The sequence below is a fragment of the Falco naumanni genome, chromosome 4, assembly GCF_017639655.2.
Source record: "Falco naumanni isolate bFalNau1 chromosome 4, bFalNau1.pat, whole genome shotgun sequence".
NCBI classification, from domain to species: Eukaryota; Metazoa; Chordata; class Aves; order Falconiformes; family Falconidae; genus Falco; species Falco naumanni.
In genome coordinates this window covers 38,497,636-38,520,833 of record NC_054057.1, presented here as the reverse complement: position 1 = coordinate 38,520,833, position 23,198 = coordinate 38,497,636, and the positions used below count along the sequence as shown (strand labels likewise).

Sequence of the window (23,198 nt, the reverse complement as noted above, 5' to 3'; positions counted from 1 at the left end):
AATAAAAAATGTAATAAAGACAAAGAATTTTTCTCCCTCCAACAAGAATTACCTGATTTGTAGATGTTTGAGGAAACTAAAAAAATTGTGAAAATAACCATAAAAGTGTTTCCTGATCAAATATTTCAGACAGTAGTTCTGTCTTTTGAAAAACAAATGCATCTTCAAAAGCCAAGAAAACCAACACAGAAGTACACATATATCCATGCATACATGTGCAAGTATAGAGATCTATAAAATACATTAAACACACGAGCTCAGCTTTATTCCACTGTATGCCTGCGGGCTGAATTTCAACGGACTGAATTTCTACTGACTGAATTAAATAGTCATTAAATAAAAAAATTACTACATTAAATGGAGTCTAGTTTTGTGTATGTATTTGTACACAACAGAAGATTTGTATATTCAGAAGAAACTAAAAAGCTATCGTTCATATGTAGGTATACATCAACTAAATAGGAATGGCCCAATCATGTCATTTTGTTAGGCAAAAATAGCATTTTCAATCTCTCTTTAAGATGATAGCATTTTAAGTATAGTTTTACTCTCCATTTACATGCTAACTTCACCAAAAGCAAATAAATTGAGCAAGAGGAAATGCATCTGCTGTGTACATATTTAATCCCTTCTCTTTTTGTTCTTTTCACACAGAGATTGAAAGATTTAAAACAAAGGGAATTTGCTCGAAATGTGGCTTCAAAGTCATGGAAAGATGAGAAGAAACAGGAAAAAGCACTCAAGCGGCTCCACCAGCTTGCAGAGTTACGGAAGCAGTCAGAATGGCAAGTATTTAAAACTTGTGTTATGTTTTAATACCCTCTTTCCTCAGTCGCAGAAGAAATCTCCGTATTTTTACTCCTACACCCTGTAATGTACAGAGATTGTGTACACTGTAACCTGTTTTCAGCTGTCCCTGACTCCAAATGTTCCTGCTCTGCAAACCATAAAATTGAAAACCCATGAATTAATTACTTGCTATTTGAAGGTTTGTGTTCTTCTTTCCTGTAGCCAGTTATTCTCATCTCTTCTGAACTGAGCCATTTGAAGATGGTTTTATAATATCACCATTTTACCTTATTCAGACTGACCTGAATAGGTAACTGTCTTATCATTTGATAGTAGGTGAATGGGAGAGGAAAAACACCTTTAAAGTATCTGTAGTTAGTCTGTGTATCATTTGCACTACTTTTAGTATAGTGAGGTTATTCTCACAGTTTCTCAGTAGAGTAATGAAAGTGTCATTATGTGAATGAAAAACAAGCAATTAACCAAGTTTATCCAATACCGTTAGCTCTATTGATGAATATCAAGATATTAGTACAAAGTTTACACAAATAAACCATTACATTTGAGAAATCTCCTATGTTTAATGACACTGAATGCTTCAGTAGAATAGATTACCACCAGACCAATTGTTTATGTTAATCTGTGACCGTAATGAGTTAAGTAGATAATTAAACTGGCATCCTTTTAAATTCTTATCAAGCTTACTGTACCCTGGAAATAATAACATTCAGAGTTTATTATACACTCATTTTGGCCTATGTAATTGCTTTTGAGTAATCTGCTGCAATACAACAGTTTAGTGCTAATGTATCACTTTTATGGTTACAACTCCATCTTCATACAAATCTACTGAAAGAAATGTAACTGCCTGTGGGAAGATGCCTTTATGTCCACACACTTGAAGATGTAGTCTCAGATAGATTGATAAGGTCAGTGATAATAGGAAAGCCAGAGTGAGGCTGGGAGGGAAAAAACAGGTTTGCTTTTAGGTTTGCTTTTTTTTTTTTTTTTTTTTTTTTTTTTTTTACCCTCCTTTACAAAGAGCTGGAAAGACAATGCTTGCTATTCCTATTTTTAAGTACTAATAGGTTCAGGGGTGGCTGAGAGCCATGATCTTGGCAGAGGGGTAGCATCCCCAGTTGCTCGGGCAAGACAGAAAGTCAGCCTTTCTAAGTAAAATTCTGCACACACACACAATTGCTATTGTCCCCGAGTACAGTGTCTCAGGTTCCAACAGAGCTCCTTACAACAAGCTAATACAATTTGACAACAAAATTACTAAATTACTGTTAATCTCATGCACAGAAAAACTGAAAATACAGCTTTATTTTGCTGTTTCAAGGAGACTTTGAAAAGGGTTTTTTACACGTCTTCTCCGAGAGGTAATTTCTTCCTAATGTACAGTAGTGAATTTGTATCTCCTGATGCCAAATTGGTGGTAAATGCAAATGTATTCTCAGAAATGCATACATACTCTCATACTCTGAGTTGACCCTACTCCAGGGAGTCTTTATGTCATTCCCACTGCTGAAGATCAATGCATTTTTGTAACATTTATAAAACATGCTAACCTATTTATAGATAGCTGTTACGCAGATCTAGCAGTCATAATTTACTTACATTTAATTAAAATGTCTGTAATTTTTAATCAAACTCTTTACTGAAGCTGGTTCCAAGATTTTTTCATGTATGTGTACTGTGGTACTGCATTGATAGCAAATTTAGATAACTGGTCTAATGAAATGCATGTTTAAAATATTGCTTGGAATAACATGTGTATGGTGGCTGTATATGTCTCATCTCTAATGGAAAATGACAACAGTTATTCCGACCTCATTTAATTATTTATTGCAAGAAATCAGTGTTTTACCATGTTTGTTAAGGTCGTCTTAGAATAGAATCATAGAGTCATTTAGCTTGAAAAAGACCTTTGAGATCATCCAAGTCCAACCATTAACCAGGACTGCCAAATCCATCACTGAACCATGTTGCTATTGATATTTCTTTTTAAGTACAAAAAATCTAAACCGCAGATTTAAAATCTGAGAGGTCTGGGGAAGAGAAAAAATGTTATTAATGAAAGTAGAATACAGAAAGAGAAAGTACAGTTAGAGTCAGTCAAATGGTGGTTGATAATGAGAGCCCTGAAGTTCCATATTGATGGAAATCCACCTTGTCTCCTTTTCCCCACCAATATTTAGTGATAGTTTCAGCATTAATGTCTCTTTGAATATTTCACAAAGTCATTTATTGTGAAATAATATAAAGATAAAATAAAACTCTACTCCTAAGAGTACATACAACCCCCAACAAGCAAGGAGAATGCTGCCTTTGCTCTATCTGATAGAGTTTGATTCTGCAGATGATTCAAGTGGAAATGCCTCATTTTGAATAAGGCACAATTTCCTTTGCGGTGGCCTCTCAGAAAACCACAACTTACCACAGACCAGATTCTCCTTGATATAAATTCAGAGTAAAGACAATGTTGTTTATTCTTGATGTATATGGGCACAACTCTGAATAAGATCTTTCATGTGCTGACTTCAAATCATAAAATTTTCTGTATGTAAAGACTGTCTTGCTCATTTAGGAGCAGAAGTTCAGGGCTAGACTGCACATTTAACTTTTTGAATCTTTAGAAATTTAGTTCTGCCTCATAACAGCATGAATGACGCACTTCTTTAGCAGACAGCCATTGTCAAATGCGAGTTCTGCCTTAAGTTGGTTACTTAATAGAGCTTTCTCTTTTTTTTATATTTATATACCTTACAGCGTCACTGGGAGTGGACCATTGCTTAAAGCCCCCAGATTAGTCGTGGAAAAGCAGCAATCACCAGATGGTATTTTCCTATACAAGGGCGGCAAGTTCACAGCCAGTTCTCGGAGGACTGCCACGAGTGAAGGACAAGGTTTCTCCAGCAGTGTACTAGAGAAACAGCAGCTTATCATAAGCAGGTACCAGTCCTCTACTGAAAGACCCCATGTGCTTGGAAATCAAGTCTCACAAGTGTTCCCAGATAGCACCAATACTTCTCAAAGGGCAGGAGTGTCTTTCTCATTCTCTAAAAAAGTCCCTTTGAGGCTTGAGTCCTCGGCATCAGTCTTCAGTGAGAACTCTGAGGAAGGAAATGATTGTAGTGAATCCCCCAACCATAAAACAAAGCAAGCTCTTGAGGACTGTCATTCCAGCACACTTTTAGAGGAGGACATGAAAGCAAGCTTGGATAAAGGGCCACCTGCTACACAAGGCCAAATGGATTTGGATAACAATGCATCAAGTCATGCAGCTGCAAAACCTAAAATGCTAAAGGAAAATGATAAAAGTAGTGATAGAGAATTAGAAGAAAAGGTCAGTGCTCATCCTTCATTTTCCAAAGTCAAAATACAGCTTTCAAATTTGGATTTTTCTGGTTCACTTAGAGAAACAGAGCAAGAGAGCAAATTGAATGAGTCTGAGCAATTGTTAGAAACTCTCATTTCAGCTTCATGCCAAGCTAGCAATTTTTGTACACAGCTGAACACCCACAAGCACATCAATGCACACCTGCCTGACCAGTTACCTGAGCTCCCAAGACAGCCAGCACCTGAACTAGCATGCACAGGAAACATTAATGACAGTCCTGGGATGGTAAGAAGAGAAAGATCTTCGGAGAGTTCAGGAACCACAAATGGGAATATGGAAACACATCCAAGGGAGACAACGGTTAAAGAGGTTAAGCCCCAGGCATTGCCTTTCCTCCACGTAGTGAGCAAAGATGGCACCACTGCGCTGCGGTGGCCCACAGAATTACTTTTGTTTACAAAAACCGAGCCCTGTATTTCATATGGCTGTAATCCATTGTATTTTGACTTCAGACTCTCTTTAAATCACAGAGACAGTAACCATCATGCAACAAACAAAGACACCTGTAAAGAACACTCTATAAATAGGACTGAAGGTGAAAATGAAGCCTCAGGTTTAATAACACACAAGCAAATGTCAAATGAACAAGATAATCAGTTCTTGAAACCAAAGAAGATGAAAGCTTCCCTAAATCCAAGAAAGGCCAAGCAAAAAGCTGAGTCAGACATAGGGAAAGAAATGAATAAAAATGGTCAAAAATGCATTGCAGATTATTTGAATGAAAATATACCCAAAGTGCCTGCTTACCTTGATGTCTCACAAAAGGATTATATGACAGAAAAAAGTCTTCATACAACAACACTGAGAAGACCTTTAAAGTATCATTTTCATAGCTGTGAAAGAAAAATCCAGAATATTAGAAATGAAAGCATTTCATTTTCTGCTTTTATGTCTAGGATTAAAAAGTCTAAAGCTGCAAAATGTCATTTAATTTATTCTGAAGAAAAACGTGAAAACCAAAATGACTGCAGATCCATTCAAGATGTGGCCAGCTGCAGCAGTAACATAAGTGACAGTGGAAAAGACTCTAGTGGAAGTTTCCTTAGTTATCAATCCAGTTCAACAAGCAGGTATTCAGAAAATGAAGGATGCGGAAGTTACACAAGATGCTGGAGATCCCCGTCTCCTCAAAAATCCTCCTCTGACAGACATTCCAGCTATTCTGACACTTCAGTTAGCAGTACAAGCAGCTGCATAAGCTACATGAGTCCCACATCAAACAATCATAGCAGAAATCATTTGCTTTTTTGTTGTAAAAGAAAGAGGAAGACAGCTGAAAGGCACAAATGTAAACACAGAAAGCACAAGTGTATTTTCACTTCTGATGATACAGATGAGGATTATCTTTGTCACAGTAGAAGTCACAGAACTAGAAACTGTACACAGAGGGGCACAGTTAAATATCAAAGATGTTTGAGACATAAAGTTTTACAACACAGAGACAGATCGAAACACAGCCGACGTAGGCACCGGCATTTTGGAAAAGTGCATAGTAGAAGTAGAAGCTACCGTAGCTCCAAAAGTTGTTCCACCAGAGATTCAAGAAGCAGTGAAAGATCATCCAGTAGCAGAATATCAAGAGGTAGCAGTACAGGATCCTTCTCAAAAGAGGCTGACAACTGTGGAAACAAAACAAAAGAGGATGCAGAAAGAGGTTCTAACACCAAATCGGGAAAAGCTGAAACTGCACATTACGACTCTCTGAGTATGAGTGGTCAGGCAAAAAACTTTGCTGCCTACTCTTCAGAAACCCTGGCAAAAGGCATCGGTGGAAAAAGAAAGTCACTGACAGCCAAGTTACTTTTAGAAAGAGTGCAGTCCAAGAAAACCCAGGGGCAAATGCATGATTCAGAGAGATTTTCAAACGCTGGTGGGATAGAAGTAAAGGATCACTCACAGAGTCACTTTGCTCTTCAGTTTCCATCATCGGTAGATGACATTGCAATGTTACCTTTGCCAGAGAAACTGCTAAACATAGGTAAAAATGACATGGGGCATGATGAAATCAGTTCATTGGAAACCAGTGGGAAGGAAAACAACTTGGAAGCGTCAGAGATAACTAATGTTGCTCTTTCAACAGGCACTGATTATGATCGTTGTCTTTTTAAAGACATCATTCAAATAGGAACAAGCTATCAGAGCCGGAGCATAAAAAGGAACACAGCAATAAAGGAACAATCCAATCTCTTCATTAGTGAAGTGCAACCCTTTATACAAAGCTGTGACCCAGTACCAAATGACTTCCCTGGTGCTTTTCCCTCTAATAAATATTCTGTTGTCGCTAATTCAACGGAGACCAAAGAACAACTACACGATGCAACCATGGACTTGAACCGGGCAGAAGGCAGTTTGGACTCTCTTTGTGACAATGCTATGCAGAAGTATGATGACACAGTAAATGACCTGGAAGTGTACAGTAAATCCACCTCCTCTCCTTTAACGCAGCAGCCTATCACGTTTTCACCAGAGGAAGTAGACAAATACAGGTTGCTTCAGCTGCAAGCCCAGCAGCATATGCAGAAACAACTTCTGGCGAAACACCTGAAAGTTTTGCCTGCCCCAGGGCCAGCTGCCTTCTCTGCAACACCAGCAGTTCCTGCCCTCCCTGTTCAGCAGCACGCCACTGTCACCACCATCCACCACACACTGCTGCAACGCTTTGCTGTCTCAGCATCTGTACATCCCCACGGCAGCCATCTCTCCCTGGCACACCTCCACCCCTTCTCTCAGGCACATTTCACCCCCATATCACTTTCCCCATTAGCACCAGCCCTCATTCCCACCCACCCTGCTTTGCTGACAGGACACCCATTGCACTTGGTGTCCACTGCCCCCCTCCACCCTTCCCCACTGACCTTCCCCACACTACCACACACTGCATATATCCCAGCCATATTTACACCGCACCTGAATGGAGCCACACCTTCTGCTATACATCCAGCTCCTTTAGTTCATCCATTATTCCAAGGGCAAGAGCCCCATCACTATTCTTACTCTAGCCAGACCCAACAGTTACCTACAATAAAAGAAGTTTTCAGTGTTTCTAGCTTTTTAAACTAGCCCAAATAATTACACCACAGCTCCAAAACCAAATCTGAATAAAATAAATTATTCAGTGTTCAATCATGTGTCTGAGGGGAAATCTACTGTTTGGCTGGGAGCACAACAACAAATATTTTAAAATCCACATTCTGTCTGATGGCATATGAATGTTGATTTTGTTCTCCTATCAGTGAGTAAAAGCTGGTTTAAAGCATTTTATGATACTATCACAAGGAGAACGGGGTCCGGCTGGTGTCATTCTGCAGAAGGTTTGGAAAGAACAGCCTGAAGTGAAGTCTGTGACTATCAGTAGGAATGGGACCACAGCACCCAGACACAACGGGACCAAGAATGTCAACACTGATGAGTGATTTAAAGCCACGCAGTTTAAGGTAGAGCAATCTTGACACGCCTCAAAGGTTTGTTTTTCTGAGTGTGTATATGCAACAGCACAGGTCTTGGTCTGTTTTTTTCAGACTGAGCAAAAAAGAAGGTGTTTGGGACCACAAGTCCCTGGTTCTGCCTCCTGGACAAAATAAACTGGGGAGCCTCAGAGTGAGGGGTGATGAGTTAACTCTGGAAGAAGAGGGTCACAACAACATCTCAAAGATACTTTAGTGATCTTATCCCTGTGATAAGTTGCTCAGACAGTGTAAAGGGACTGCAGACTGCCCACAGGTATGTAACAAAAAAATCTCTTAGCGTAGGGGCCTCTGTGATGGCACAAGCAGGCTGCTGTTTTTCCCCCTGAGCCAAGCATCCAAGAAGGCAAGGGAAAGAAGGGGAAGAAGCCAAGTTCTTTGGCATTGCCTGCATGTGGCTGTAGCATAGGGTATGTCGGGGGTGGCCCACAGCAGTCCAGAGCAGCCAAGCAGCTAGTGTTGTCTTCGAACCTCAGAAGTCCTTGGCCAAGACTGCAACACTTCTTTCCTATCAAACAGAGCTCTGATGTGTGGGAGAGTCTTGCCCAAAGAATGTGTAAATATGTTTCGTCCCTTTCACAAACAAACAATTGTCTGGTCCTATAAAAATCCACTGATATTCAAAAAAATGCAGAAGTAAAATTCCAATTGGAAAGTGGCTCTCCAGGTCAAGCCTCATAGAAAACCATGCCACAGTTCTCAGCATTTCGAGGTATACTGAACCTAAACAGATATGTCAAGATTCTCGCATGGCTTCCCAAACTCTCAGCATACAAATCAAAATTCTGAATCTGCAATGTTTGAATGCATGTATCCAACTTTCAGGGTGATGCGTGGTAGAAATTGCTAGTAATACGTGTATCTGGAAATAAGTGAGGGCTTCAGCATTTCTTTGAATGGCACATTTTGACTATTTCTATATTTTTTCTAATTCAATATGGGATATTTAGCATGAAATTAAGTTCATAGTTGTGGTTAGACTGCAGGCATGCTTCCCAATGTAACTGGACAGTGAAGCGTCCAACAGACAGCGCCTGATTACTTGGATTAGAAACATTTGAAATAATTTCAATCCATTTGCAATAAGGTAGTGCACAATTAATGTATACTTCATAATTGATATAAAACACATTTAAAAACCTTTGGAGGATTTTATTCCATTCTATTTGGTTATCTGAAGAAACTGAGAAATCTAATCGCAATTGAGTATTTAAAATACAACCCAGGACCAATTTTCTAACTTAGTTTTAATCGAACTAGATTCATCCATTGCAATAAAACGGTATTGTTTTAATTTCTAAAAGCAGTTGCTTCAGCATAAACTGGTATTATGCCAAACTTTTTAAAAGGCTTTACAAGTTGTAACTGGGTTTTTTTTGTATTTTCAGATTAGTTTCTTTTGATACTTAACATTTGAGCCCTCAAATAAAAGCTGTCAGGAAAAAATCTGGAGAGTGAGCAGAAGCAAAACATTTTTGTATTGAAAAAGGTTAGAGAAACCAGTACCCTCAAATATCTTTTGGTTGGATTCCCAGCTGATCTATTAATTACATTAACAAAATGGATTCATGCCATTTTGGAGTTACTTATCTTTATGGTTTAATTTTCTTGTTTTAATTATAGAGAACATCTTTAATTTAAATAATTGGTTCAGAATTACCGAAGTCAGAAATGTTCTTTGTGGAAGATGTTAAAAATAAACATTTCCACAGTTTTGAAAATCTTCCTTTCATTTTTGGTTGAAAATCTTTTAAAATTAGATCTAAATTTACATATAGTTTCTGTACTCGTGAAATGTTATTTTCTGAGAATCAAACATATTTTACTGAATGTGACTTACTTCTGAAAATTAGTACTTGCTTGCTTGGGTGGAGATCCGTCACTCAGTGGACCACTTGGAAGCATTAGTTATAATTCTGTAGAAACACTTGCAATTGGACGTTTTAAAGGAGCAGGTCAACCTGTGCAGCTGACTGAGCTACACAGCCATCACCACCAGTTCAGGGCTAATGCCAGCCTAAAAAGATGCATTTCCAGCCCTGCAAGCTGTTAAATTTCTAGGCCCAGTTCCATTCCTATTCAAGAAAAAACAGCTGTTCTCATTGTATATAAGAGTTCATTTGAATCCAAAGTAGGTACACAGAATAAAGTGGAACAGAAGAAATGACAGACTAATCTCATCTTTAATGTGTACACACATTTTGTATCCCTGCTTCTTACAGGCAATGTTAATATTGTAGAAAGTCCTATGGCAAGAAACCTGACCAAACGAAACTTAACAATACCTTACTACATAGATCATTTATGGAAAATAGTTATATAAGTTTCCCTTAATGTATGCACAATACAATGGGATTCTAGGAAGGAACCGAATCATAGGATGTCCATGCATCATTGTATATACCAACAAGGATGATGTGGTAAGGCAAATGAATAGACAATAAGGATTAAATTTAATTCTTGGAATAATGGGAATTAGGATTTTGAGAGGTATTGATGGAAAAAAGAGAGATTAAGAAGGAACAGAAACAGCACAATAGCAAAACAGCAATCATTGACTACCAACAAAGGGAATGTCCAATACAGAGAAGGGATTTTCTTGGAGAAATGTAATAAAATTATCAACACAGCTGAGATTATATTTTTGCTCTAAATGCTGCCATATTTGATTTTCATCAGTAATGTACTTTAAATACATACCTTTATTATTATTTAAAGCATAATTGAGCCTGATGTATGGAGCCGTTCTACAATTTTGATTTTATTTATACTGATTTTTAAAAGACTTACAGTATCCTGGTTGCAGTGATATATACACTCCAAGTTAATAAACTAGTTTAGCTTGGTTTTATATTCTGGACACATAATCCAACAAAACAGGTCACCCACACTGTAATATTCCAATAACAGAAGTTTCCTGAATAACACAATGATAAATTTGTTTGTTTGTTTGTTTTCATTTTGTAACTGAGGCACTTCTGGAATACATGTAACATGTATATTTGTTGTGCAGATTTGCATAAAAATGCATTTGACCAGATTGATTTTAAAAGTGTTAAGTTTATATTTAAAACTGGATAATACTCTGGTTAGTATAATATGTAAACTAGTAATTTTGTTTTGTATTCTCTGTATAAAGTGTTTTATATTATACAGTAGCTAAGTGAATTGCACTATTGTACATGCAACACGGCTTTTTTTTTAGGTTATTCAAGGAATTCCTGGGAATGTAGTTTAATGCAATAATATTTTTTTTCAATAAAAAGGCTTACTGGTATAAAGAGTGTCAGTCATGTATTTTTAATGTAAAGCATACCAAAAGGCAGCAACATAATAAAATGCAGAATGATGCAAACATATTCTGTATTTTAATCTGCAGAACTGAAATGCATTTAATTCATCCCTGTGGCTATAATCCTGAAATTTCTTAGAATGTTTCCTAAAGATTTTAGTATGTGTTACAAAAGTGGGTTGTTTAAATGGAACTAAAAATAAATATTCCTTACAAAAATTATTCTATCTATGTGGTTTTTGCAAGTACTTTTAATGGAACAACATCCTTTTGTATATTTTAATGCACTAATCAGTTTATTTAGAATGACACTTATAATTCACTTGCCAGGTTCCCCACATAATGCCTCTGAGCTATGATTCCTAATGCTCTTGTAGAAGGCCCTTTGGTGAAGAAGCTAACAGTAGGATCCAGAAATGTATCATTCGTTCACCTTTTAACCTTTCTTTAAAAATTATCTTAGTCATGATAAGTATCTCTTTACCCCATGTTTTCCCTTTTACCTTTTTATTGTATCTTTTTCCATCCTTCTTTCATTTATATTGTAAGCTTTCTGGCACAAGGCTTTGGGTTTTGTCATATAGGTACTCAGCTTTGGAGGTCCCATGCATTGCTGCTATACTAACAGTAACTGTAAGGCTAGTTATAGCCATCAGTAGATGGTTTCAGTAGTTTCATGTCTCCATGTGAGCACAAAGACTGAAATAATGTAAAAACAGGTGTCTGCACTCTTGTCTTTTGAGGTGTGGTGTGACAGAGGTCATATTCCATTAGGTCTATCTGTACAGCTGGAAATACCTTGGCCAGTCTCTGGGACCAAATTAATCTACTGTGCAGGGACATCTCATGACTCAGGCATTCTATAAAATCTTGAAATCATAGCAAATCAACAGAGACGTTAATTGACACAGGGTATCTAATTCCATTCAATTGTGTTTCTTCATCAAGTTGTTTCACAATAAAAACAAAATTCAGACTTGGACAAACTTAAAGAAAAAAAAGTGGAGAATCTGAAGGAAATCTCCTGCGAAGTAGTATCTGTACCATTAACTATTAGCTATAGTAGGCTTCTAGTTGAGATCAGATCTCACCTGTTTGCTGTTGAACAAACAGTGTTACTGTTCTGACTAGGATGTAATATGTGATGAAATTAAGTTGCCCACACCTTCCTATTCCTGGTAAAGCTAGCTACTAATTTCCCCTTCTTAAAGCTTGAATTCCAGATCTGTTTAACAGTTGAGTATAAGCTGATTTTTTTTTTCTCTTTCCTTTTTCTTTCTTTTTTTTTTTTTTTTTTTTTAATACCACAATTTATCTGTTCAGGCCAAACCTACATTTAGGACTTTTACTTCCTTGAGAATGAGAAACAAATGTTTTGCCAGACTTGAAATGTCTCTTATCACCAGATGGAGCGACTTTTTGGAGGAAATAAATATACATTTTATTTAACTTAAAAAAGAAAGCCCAACAAAGCAGATATTTAGAGACAGTATAAAAGAAAAGAAGACCATATTTGTAGCTATTTATGCCTAAGTTTAGCTTCAAGACACTTCGTTTCCACCAGTTAAAATACTGTCTCAGTGCAGTGTCCAGCCGTAGGAAGATCCAGTCATTGCCTCCGCTCCACAGGATCTCAAATGGTGAACTGGGCTGCTCTTAGAGATCCTGTTTCCCCCAGTGTCTTCTCGAATGCTCAAACTCCCTAACCTCTGAAGGCTTCCTTTAAGTCAGGTGAGCTCTCAGAGCTTCTTCCATCACAGTGCTGAGTACTGCAGCTAACGTGCATCCTGCTGGTGGGCACAGGCTAGGCAGTGTTATCACCCAGCCAGGCAGAACACAGAATGAATATGATTGCAAAATAGGCTAGACTAGACTTTTTCAGTTGCAAGGGACCTACAGCGATCATCTAGTCCAGCTGCCTGACCATTTCAGGGCTGGCCAAGTTAAAGCACATTATTAAGGGCATTCTCCAAATGTCTCTTAAACAGTGACAGGCTTGGGGCATCGACCACCTCTCTAGGAAGCCTGTTCCAGTGTTTGACCCCCCTCTCAGTAAAGAAATGCTTCCTAATGTCCCAGTCTAAACCTCCCCTGGTGCAGCTTTGAACCGTTCCCTCGCATCCTCTCACTGGATCCCAGGGAGAAAATCTCAACGTTTCTCTCTCCCCTCTCCTCCCCAGGAAGCTGTAGTGAGCAACGGGGTTGCCCCTCAGCCCCCTTTCCTGCACACTAGACAGCTGCTCCTCACAGGACATTCCTCCCAGCCCTTTCGCACGCTCCTCCGGACACATTCAAGGACCTTCACACCCCTGGCAAACCGTGGGCCCAGAGCCGCGCACAGCGCTCCAGGTGAGGCCGCGCCAAGGCTGAAGGCAGCGGGACCAGCACCTCTGCGGGCTGGCTGGGCTCTGTGCGATGCCCCCGGGGCGCAGGCTGCCCCTCGGCTGCCAGGGCACACCGGTGACTGGCACCCAGCTGCCAGCCAGGCCCCCGGGTCCCTCTCTGCACAGCCGATCTCCAGCCACTTCTCCCCCAGTTCATACTTGTGCCCGGCATTACTCCATCCTAGGTGCAGCATCCAGCATTTGGACTTGTTAAATTTCATCCCATTGATCATAGCCCAATGCTCCAATCTATCTAGGTCCCTCTGCAAGGCCTCCTGTCCCTCAAGACAACAGCGCTCCTCGTTTGGTATCATCGGCAAACTTGCTAATGGTGCATTCAACTCCTGCATCCAGAAGTAATCTAATAGTTTATCTGGTTGCAAACAACCCACTCAGGATCCAGGCACACAAGGCTAATTTAAAGATTTTCCATCCCCTCCTCAACAACCAGGCATTGGTTTCAACCCACACATTGCAGCGTTTTTTGCTGCTTCTCTTCTCTTCTCTTCTCTTCTCTTCTCTTCTCTTCTCTTCTCTTCTCTTCTCTTCTCTTCTCTTCTCTTCTCTTCTCTTCTCTTCTCTTCTCTTCTCTTCTCTTCTCTTCTCTTCTCTTCTCTTCTCTTCTCTTCTCTTCTCTTCTCTTCTCTTCTCTTCTCTTCTCTTCTCTTCTCTTCTCTTCTCTTCTCTTCTCTTCTCTTCTCTTCCCTTCCCTTCCCTTCCCTTCCCTTCCCTTCCCTTCCCTTCCCTTCCCTTCCCTTCCCTCCCTTCCCTTCCCTTCCCTTCCCTTCCCTTCCCTTCCCTTCCCTTCCCTTCCCTTCCCTTCCCTTCCCTTCCCTTTTCCATTTCCCTTCCCTTCCCTTCCCTTCCCTTCCCTTCCCTTCCCTTTTCCATTTCCCTTCCCTTCCCTTCCCTTCCCTTCCCTTCCCTTTTCCATTTCCCTTCCCTTCCCTTCCCTTCCCTCTCCCTCTCCCTCTCCCTCTCCCTCCTGTGTTCTGTTTCACTGTTTACTCCCTCGATCAATCACATCAGCAGAGCCAAAGAGGGGAATGAGACTGAGACAGGACAGGAAGAGAGAGAACAACACAGAAAGGGAGGCTGGAAACATAACAGGGCAATTTGCTCCAGAGGTGATGTTTGAGTACTTGTGTCCTCCTGCAACACCAGCCTACAGCCTGGTGGGAAGTATTTCACTTCACTGCATAACCTTATTATGCAAAGCAGGCATCTTAATATAAACTTTATACAGAAATATAAAGAATTGCTTGGAATGCAGCTCATTGCCTCTTGCTCTTTCTAGACACTAGGCACAATGATAACAATGTGCGTGGGGATGACAGGAATCTGCAAGTCAGTGAACTGCACTGCTGCCTTGCCGAGATTGGAACACACCATTGTGATGTGCTTGAATGTTTCTCTGCCCCAGGGCTGAAGGGCATTTACTCATTAACATTTCAGGTCATGGAAATACTCTCTCTGTCTTCAGGACCATCAGGCTGAGCCTTAACTTAACACCTTGCTTGTCTATAAAGCGCACAGCACTTTTAAAATGTTTTTTTATTATTCTTTAATAAACACATTATTTTCTTTAACTGAAAACACAGAAGAAGCCAAATAGTGAATTGCAGAAATTATAGACAGAAATAAATCTACAGTTACAGTAATGGGTATTTATTCTAAGCATCTACTGCTTAATAGTGACCTATGTGTTTTGTGAATGTGCTTAAAAGTGCTCTTGACTGAGATGTCAAGCAGTAGATATGTGACTGTCTTAAAAGAAGACTCAGCCCAAACTCATTTTTTATGACCTAGCTATAAACCCCTCAAAATAAAGATAAGGTTGAAAAGCTTGATAGACTTCCACTAAGCAGTGTAAGCAGTTCTGCTGCCTCTACTCAAGTGCACATCTAAAACTTACATTACACACAAAAATCAGTATTTCATTCTTATGCACGAATACACTTTTTAGACCAAATACATTTGTTATTTGCAAATCAATGAATTAAATGTAATTATCAATTTTATATATAAATCTGTTCTGTGTACTCCAAATGGTGTATGTGTGCAAATCAGCAACATTAATAAATAAATCATTGTGAATGGAATGTTAGTCTCAGACAGCTGTAAACCAAGTATTTCTATATAAAGCAATATGTTCAATACAAAAATAATTGAATTATAATTTGCTTTCTTTTTATGGGCTAACTGTTCTCTGCCAGCCCCAGAGAGAAACCCCACAGAACTGAACAGAAATAGGTATGTGTGTGCACAATGGGAAGGAGCTGTGTGTCTTCTTAAGGGCACACAACTGCGTCTAACAGAAACTTATACCCCAAGATAGAATTCTGTGTGTAAATCAAAGAAAAGATGTATGAAACATCTTTATGAAACAGGTATGAAACATCTTTAATCAACTGTTGCATATCTTCGCAGGTGAAATACTACAGAGTTCCCAAAACAGTCTTTTCCACCCCTGTCCCTCATGCTTAGAAAGTGTAAATTGCTGAGGAAATGCTTATCTGTCAGTGGTCCGCTTGCTATGAAGTGGAAAGTCCTACCTTCATCCAAGAAAATGAAAACACTAGAAGTGTTTGCTCCCTGTTAATGTCAGTATTTCTCTGAAAATATTCCCGTCTTCTTGAGAGTGAGTTTTTCAAGTGAGTTTGCTCTCTTCAGAGGGCTGGAGCACCTATGGGCCTGAGGATGGAGACGCAGCTAGTCCCTTCTGCTTAAATGGTGATCCTGTCAGTTTAGGTTCCACATAGAGACATCCAGATCCAGGAATGGGTATCCAAATTTTAAGAATTTAAACATATTAAGAGAAAACTTAACACTATCTGTTAAGTTGCTAGTTGTCAGCTGGGATAAGTTTCCTGCTCACACAGGACTGGATTTTTTGTCTTATCCATTGCTTGTAACACATACCTGAAGTACACAGGAGAGTTTTCAGAGCCATGTTATATTTCTCTCTCTCCCGCTCCCTGCAACACTTGAGGAAAATGGCTGGGAACACACACACCACCACCACCACCACCACCACCCATCAATTAAGTGAGATGATCATCCTTGGTCTAGTTTTTAGTTTGCTAGTAATCTCTTGAAAGGTCTCTGTGACTTAAAATACTTAATGCTTTTATTAATATCATCTGTAATTACAGGACTGGTATCTACTGCTGACATATTATGGGTTTAATCCTTAGCAATAAGCTTTCCCACCATGAGTCTCCCTTTTAGTTCTGTTCTGTGACTATTCTTTCAAATGCTAAATTCCCTGATTTTGGTGTTTTGTTTTGTTTTGTTTTGTTTTTTCTTAAGTAATGTATTAAATAAGCACTTCTTGTATGATTTTTATTGGAAATTATATGGGTCAGAGTGAAGTATAATGATGGATCTTAGTATGGGTTATGATCAGAGTTTATGAGTTGAAAATAATTTTTTCTTTCATCTCAATGTTGCCAGCCCCCACTAGCTTATCACAAGAGAGATTCTCAGATGCTGAGGGCTGGTGAGTGTGCCAAAATGGGACAGCAGAAAGAAGCACAAGAGCACAAGGTCTGCTTGTGAATGATAAAGGTAAGAGAGAGGGCATGTATAAAGTCTGAAGAGCAATGTCAGATTTGTGACACTTGGAGGAAAGGGTATGTTAATTCCAGAAGATGCAGAGGACACCAAGGAAAGGTTAGATTCATGATGAATAAAGCTAGAGAGGTTTGCAAGCTCAAATAAAACCTCAGATGAGCCACTGTGATAGTGATGTCAATAGAACTAAGACAAAAATTCCTGGTGGGATTTTTTTACACATGGTAGGCTGTAACTTTTGCAAAAATATTTGTTTTTCCATATCTGCTCCCAGTCCAGTACTAAGACAAAGAGGGTCAAATAGTAACAAATAACTGTACCAGTGTTTCAAACAGTACACAAGGATGCATTTAGCTACTGAGTAAGTGTTTGAACAGCTCTTACTCTGCTTGATCTGCTCATTCCTGCATCAGGGACATTTGAAACAGCAGGTTATGGGCTGGTCTTGAGTAAGGATAAGCAAACAGCATGAAACACTTCAGCCTGGTGAAATTGGTTCATTCAGATTTATGAACAGAGGAAATGAGTCACAGCTCTGTTTGAATCTCAAGAAATTTGTACACTTGGTGAAATGTAATCTAAATTGTGAATTAAAAATCTGTTAAGTGGAAAAAATGTTAATGCTTAACATTAGCATTTTTTTCTAGAGAGATAACAGCAATGTTTTTTCTAGGACATAGCCAGGGAGTGAAAAACTGGAAATAAAAATTTAGGAAAATAATTTCCATTGTATTTCATAATGTGTTTGATGCATCAGTGTCCCAAGAAATTGTCGTGCCTTTCAAAAGAGACCTTTACCTTGTTCTTCCTGACAAAGTTAAGCTGAGGTAGAAGAATGCCTTTGCTGGAGCACTGACATCTTAGTAGTTATGAGGAATTAATTACCAAATTCCCCACAGAAGAACATTTGTGGTAGCTGAAGCAGCAGTTCCACAGGACAAAAAGCAGCTCCTCCACCTGGGTGGACCAGCAGTCCGTAGAAGATGATATGGAGAATACACTGCAGAGCATCAGTAAACAGTCTCCTAGCTATAAGTCTAGATATGTTTCATATAATTACTGGAAAGACCACTGTTGAAATCTCTAGGCTCAGAAATATGCCTCATGGTATAGCATTTCCAGGCACTATAGACTGCTCATGACTCAGAATCAGCACATACATTTAGGGGGGGGAAAAATCCAAACCAAAAAGTGTCTCCTTAATAAAAAAGGAACTATAAATTCTCAGCATGTCTCAATACCACAAATATATATTAATGATAACCTTAAAATCCTTCTAAAACTGTAAAATACATAAACACTTTAATTGTACTGTAAAATTCCTATTGCCGGTGCAACACAAATCCTTCCTCTCTGCACGATTGGATCACCCTGGTGCTGGCAAACCTTGCAAAATGAACACTGAGAATGATATAGTTTTTTCCCCTGTTGCTAATTCAATAAATACTTGGATTAAAGATGTTCTCATCTTTTCTTTCTAAGGTCACTCATCTGCAGTTGGAAGCAGAGAAAGAGTAGGACTATTGCTAAGGGTATATTTTCAAAGTGCAGCAGAGAGATTTAGCCACTTAATTCCCATTGTGGGCAATACATTTGAAAGGCTTTTTGACCTTTAGGTTAGAATACGTGGGTTAATATGTAACTTGATTTTTTTTTTGGAAGATTTCTCAAGGATTTGTCTGGAAATTGGCTTTAGAAACTTAGAGTGGATACAGACATGATCAGCATGATCAGACAGGTTCAGGCTGAGAAAGTCTCCTTGGCAGCTTGGAAAACTAAAAGCATTACATGAAAATCATATCACAGTCCTGTCTGTCAGTTCCTGTTAGAAAAACACTTAACTTTTCCTTAGAATTTCTTTGGCCTTCACAAATCCAAGAATAAAATCACTGTCTAACACTCCTGCTGAACAATTTTCAGGTCTAAGCGTGTAGGTACTTAGGGAGAAACTTAACATTGGGTCAAATGCTGGCTCAACTTTACGCTCTCTGATTCTGTGCTACTGGCTTCTTATAAGCTTGGTCAGCAAGACCAGTGGGCTCCAGAAGCTCAGTGGTACATTACCATACACCCCTGCCACTGTGCAAAGACTGAAAGGCACAATGGCCAACAAGCTGCCCCGGTATTTGTGTCTGCTTCTCTCTACCTTCATAACCCAGTGCTTAGAGTTTTCCAGACCAGAAGCCAAAGCACGGTCATGCCTCCTGTATATGTGTGACAGATACACCCCAGTGCTCACAGGACACATTGTGTGGCCAGATCTGCTAATGAAAGCGCTCTGTGTTATGGAAATGATGCAAGATCAACTCATTACATGCAGCGTGCAAGAATCCTCCTGCCGCATGCTTACATGGCAGCACGAGATACATTTTAGAGTTCAAACATCAGTGTAAGATACGTATTGCTATGTTTTGAACATTTGAAAGGTTTTTGAAATTCAAAGCTGGAATCATTACAGCTAAACCGATTCATCATGATAGAGGTACTACTTCTGCTTGAGGAGCAGATGAAAAAAACAAGGTGGAAACCAAAACAGACCTTTATTTTCAGCTATTTCTAGAGAGGTGCCTGTTAATTGCCTGCCCTGAGTGAAGTCAAAAGAGGGCTGACATTTCAAATACGGGCAGGTTTAGCTCCAGTGCTTTACAGGAGTTGTCCAGGATTATTCACCAAAATATTTTTTGAATAATACATGATTACAAGTATATTTTTAAGCAGCTCATGACCAGTCTATGAAATGAAAAAGGATAAATTTAAATAGGTTATTTTCTTCAAATTTTTCACTCAGCTCAAATGATAATTCAATTAAGTTCTCACATATGTTTGCACACAGTTCTAGATTAATTTCTTGCTTTTAAGTTTTACATTTCTCTTCTTTCTCCCTATGCAGAGAGATACTTTCCTCATCATCAGATTGGTTGACTTTCAGTGCTAGTTTGCTCTTAGCTGGTATTAAACAGTCAGTCATTAGTATCCTGTATGCCACATAAACAGTAAATACAATATCTGGTTTTCATCAACTTTAGCTGCAAGAAATGAATGAAAGATGCAGCAATGGAACATTTCAAAAGGTTTTGTCAAAGAAATATCCTTCATGCAAGTCCAAAAAAATCTGTCGTAAGAAAAGTAGATAAAACAATAACCACAGAAAGAAAATGACAGGCAGAAAAGAGAGCATTCAAAGAGTCTCCTTTTGATAAGATGCAATTACCACAGAAAATAATATTATTCAGATCAGGGTCTTTACTCTCTGACAAACCATTAAAGCATCTGCTACAAACTTTGAGCAAAAGATGTGCCATAACATGATATTCATAAATAGACCTAACACAGTGATGTATCATGGTCTTCTTTCATGAATCATCAATGCAGAAGAAATCCATGGTCCAAACAGCACTGCAAAGGACACTTATTGATTCAAGTTGGTCAACTCTGTACTCTTTCTGATGTATTTCAGACCCCAGGGAATAAAGAGAAACAAAGACCTGCTATGATGTCTCATAACCTTCGCTGGGGAATAGATGGTTTTAGAAATGTGAAGGCACAGGCAGGCCCCAAGGGAGCAGAAGCCCTGGGAGTGAGCTCACGCAGCGGCAGAGGAAGCTAGGGAAAGCTCCTAGGCCGCAGCCAACAAGAGGAATGTTCTAAGATGGGCACCTGCAGTGCTCTGCTTGCATGGGAAAAGGCTTTAAAGGATGAGCCTGGACCAGCTGAGAAAAACAAAGCATGGGGATAATCAAGCAGACTATGAAAGCAAATTGCCCTTCAAAAGAAAGATGGCTCATTTTAACCCTCTTTAATGTTTTTGGGTTTTGTTTGGTTTTTTGTTTGTTTTTGGTTTGTTTTGTTTTTTTAATTTAAGATGTGCTTAAATGAGCATGAAGACACTATCTAAGGGCAGGACAGCTCTCACATCCACATAGATTCCCATGGCTCTTCCATGGGAATTCCAACATCAGGGCTGGTTGCCATAAAGTCTGTGCTTTATGGGAGATGCTATTCTTTCTGTACAGACTTTCTACTGCATGGACTCATTCAGTCTCATTTTCTGACTTGAAAATGTTACTCTGAGAGCTATATAAAGGTTTAACCTTTAAACTGTGACACTGATGTAATAAAAAGCCATTTAAGCAACCTACAGAGCTGCTTATAAACTAATTACAACTGTAGTAGATGGTGGTGATGGTGGAGAGAACCTTCATATACTATACAGGGGACGCATTATGCCTGTCTTGGAAGAACAGAAACAGTGGTTGGGTATAGCAGTTATCTGTAGATATCTTCAAAGCATAAACTGCCGAGCCATTACAGTTAGTGCCTGAAGATTACAATTTCTCAGGTAGCTCCCATTAGGACCCAACAATTCATTGAAATGTGCTCAGAGAATGTATTACACCACAGAGCCATCTATATATCTCCAAATAAGGACTTGTACTGCTGGAAATGTACAGAGGAAATGCAGGGCGTTCATTGTATACAAAACTGCTCTTTCCCATTGTAGTCCTTAAAACTTTCCTTTCAGTCCTTAAAGGTGGCTTATAAGAAAGATAGGGGCAGACTTTTTAGTAAGGCCTGTGGCAACAGGACAAGGGGCTATGGTTTAAAACTAAAAGGGGATAGATTTAGATTAAATATTCGGAAGAAATTCTTTACTTTAAGGGTAGTGAGACACCGGAACAGGTTACCCAAAGAAGTTATGGATGCCACATCCCTGAAAATGTTCAAGGCCAGGCTGGATGGGGCTTTGAGCAACTTGGCCTAGTGGAAGGTGTCCCTGCCCACAGCAGAGGGGTTGCAACTGCATGGTCTTTAAGGTCCCTGATCTGTGAACATATATATATACACACACACATACATATATATATATATACATATGTGTACTGTGAACAGTGAAATTTGTGAGTGCTTACATTCTCCGGAGTCACAAGTGTAATTTCATGGAAATTACATGGACTCTGTTATACACCTATTGCTTGAACATTTCTTTAGAAATCAGCATATTTACATGTCTCTGCATTAGGAACCTGGAAATTATCCTGTTAACCCATTTCAAAACACAGGACCTCAGGTTCATTTCCTCAAAATATCAATACTCTGAGATCTGTGGAAGACCAAGACTGGTAATATAATCCCTAGGTTTATTGCATGGAATTAGGCTCAAATGAATGGCACAGGGCTATCAAATAATTGTTTTTGTATAATCATAGAATCATAGAATGGTTTGAGTTGAGATTTTGTTGTGTGCTGTGAACTACTGAGGATGGCTCCCAAGCAGCAGAGAATAGAAATGTAAACACTTCACAGAGGTAATGTCTTGATGGTACTTCTGACTTCCTTTCATAGTTTCAGATTTTACATATGAACTGAAGTTTCACCCAAGGCACTTCTTATATGTTTTTTAAACCTAACACATACAAATGCACTGAAAGTTAAAATTAACAGTCTATGGGTTTTTAAGTAAGCAACTTTGTTCAAGGAAACAATCCCTTCCATTATTTCAGCTGTAAAACCTGATTTTATCCCATTTTCCTGATCTCAGTGTCCCTGTCTTCTATTTTAAACTCTGAACCATCTCTCCCTTACTTCTGATTCTACTACTTTATTATATTTTGCTATGTCTTTTCATTCTCTTTTCCATCAAAAGAGTATGACACCAGACACAAGGTCTCTCAAGGATTAAACTGTCTTCTCTAGATACATCTTCATGGCTGTAGCAATGGAACAGACGACCAGGTATTGCAAAGGCAGTGGTGTATATAAGCAAGAAGATGCCTGGCATGGTAGTAGAAAGATCACAGGAACTCCTATCAAGCACTGGTGTCTGGACACTCAGGCGTCCCATTTCTTGTCTTGCATCAGCAGCCCACCCAGCCACACCACCCTAGTTTGGGGCTTCTGCTTTTCTCATACCTGCACTCTTGATTTGATAGATGGGAGGATAATCTTGCTGCTTTCAGTTTATTCTGATCCATTCTACCATCTCCTGGAAAAAACAATTCACTGGGTGGGGTATGTCCTTTAAAACAAAAGGATGAGCAGAGAGACAAAATAAAAACTTATTTCTTGAAAAAGAAGAGTAATAAAAATATTTTTTCTGTTGTAATTTCTTTCCCACCAATGGCACATTGTATGAAATTATGGGTTGTTTCTGTTTCCTTATTTAGCTAGTATAGCAGTGCATTGAGCTGTTCTGTGTCACACTGAAGTGTGCTGTACCTGTAGGATGGCACCACATAATATGATTCAAGCTGGCATTTTTATTTAGGCTCACTGATAGTGCTTCAGACAAG

The 23,198-nt window shown here is 39.1% G+C and overlaps 1 protein-coding gene across 1 annotated transcript in view; it reads left to right on the top strand.

Moving 5' to 3' along the window:
• ZNF804B (zinc finger protein 804B) overlaps nt 1–10,933 on the top strand; it is a 74,520-nt gene extending 63,587 nt beyond the window's left edge. Inside the window, exons 3-4 of the mRNA XM_040592753.1 lie at nt 655–785; nt 3,562–10,933. Coding sequence (XP_040448687.1) covers nt 655–785; nt 3,562–7,252 — 3,822 coding nt within the window. The 3' untranslated portion in view covers nt 7,253–10,933. The remainder of the gene's footprint in view (nt 1–654; nt 786–3,561) is intronic.
• The last annotated feature ends 12,265 nt before the right edge of the window (nt 10,934–23,198 follow it).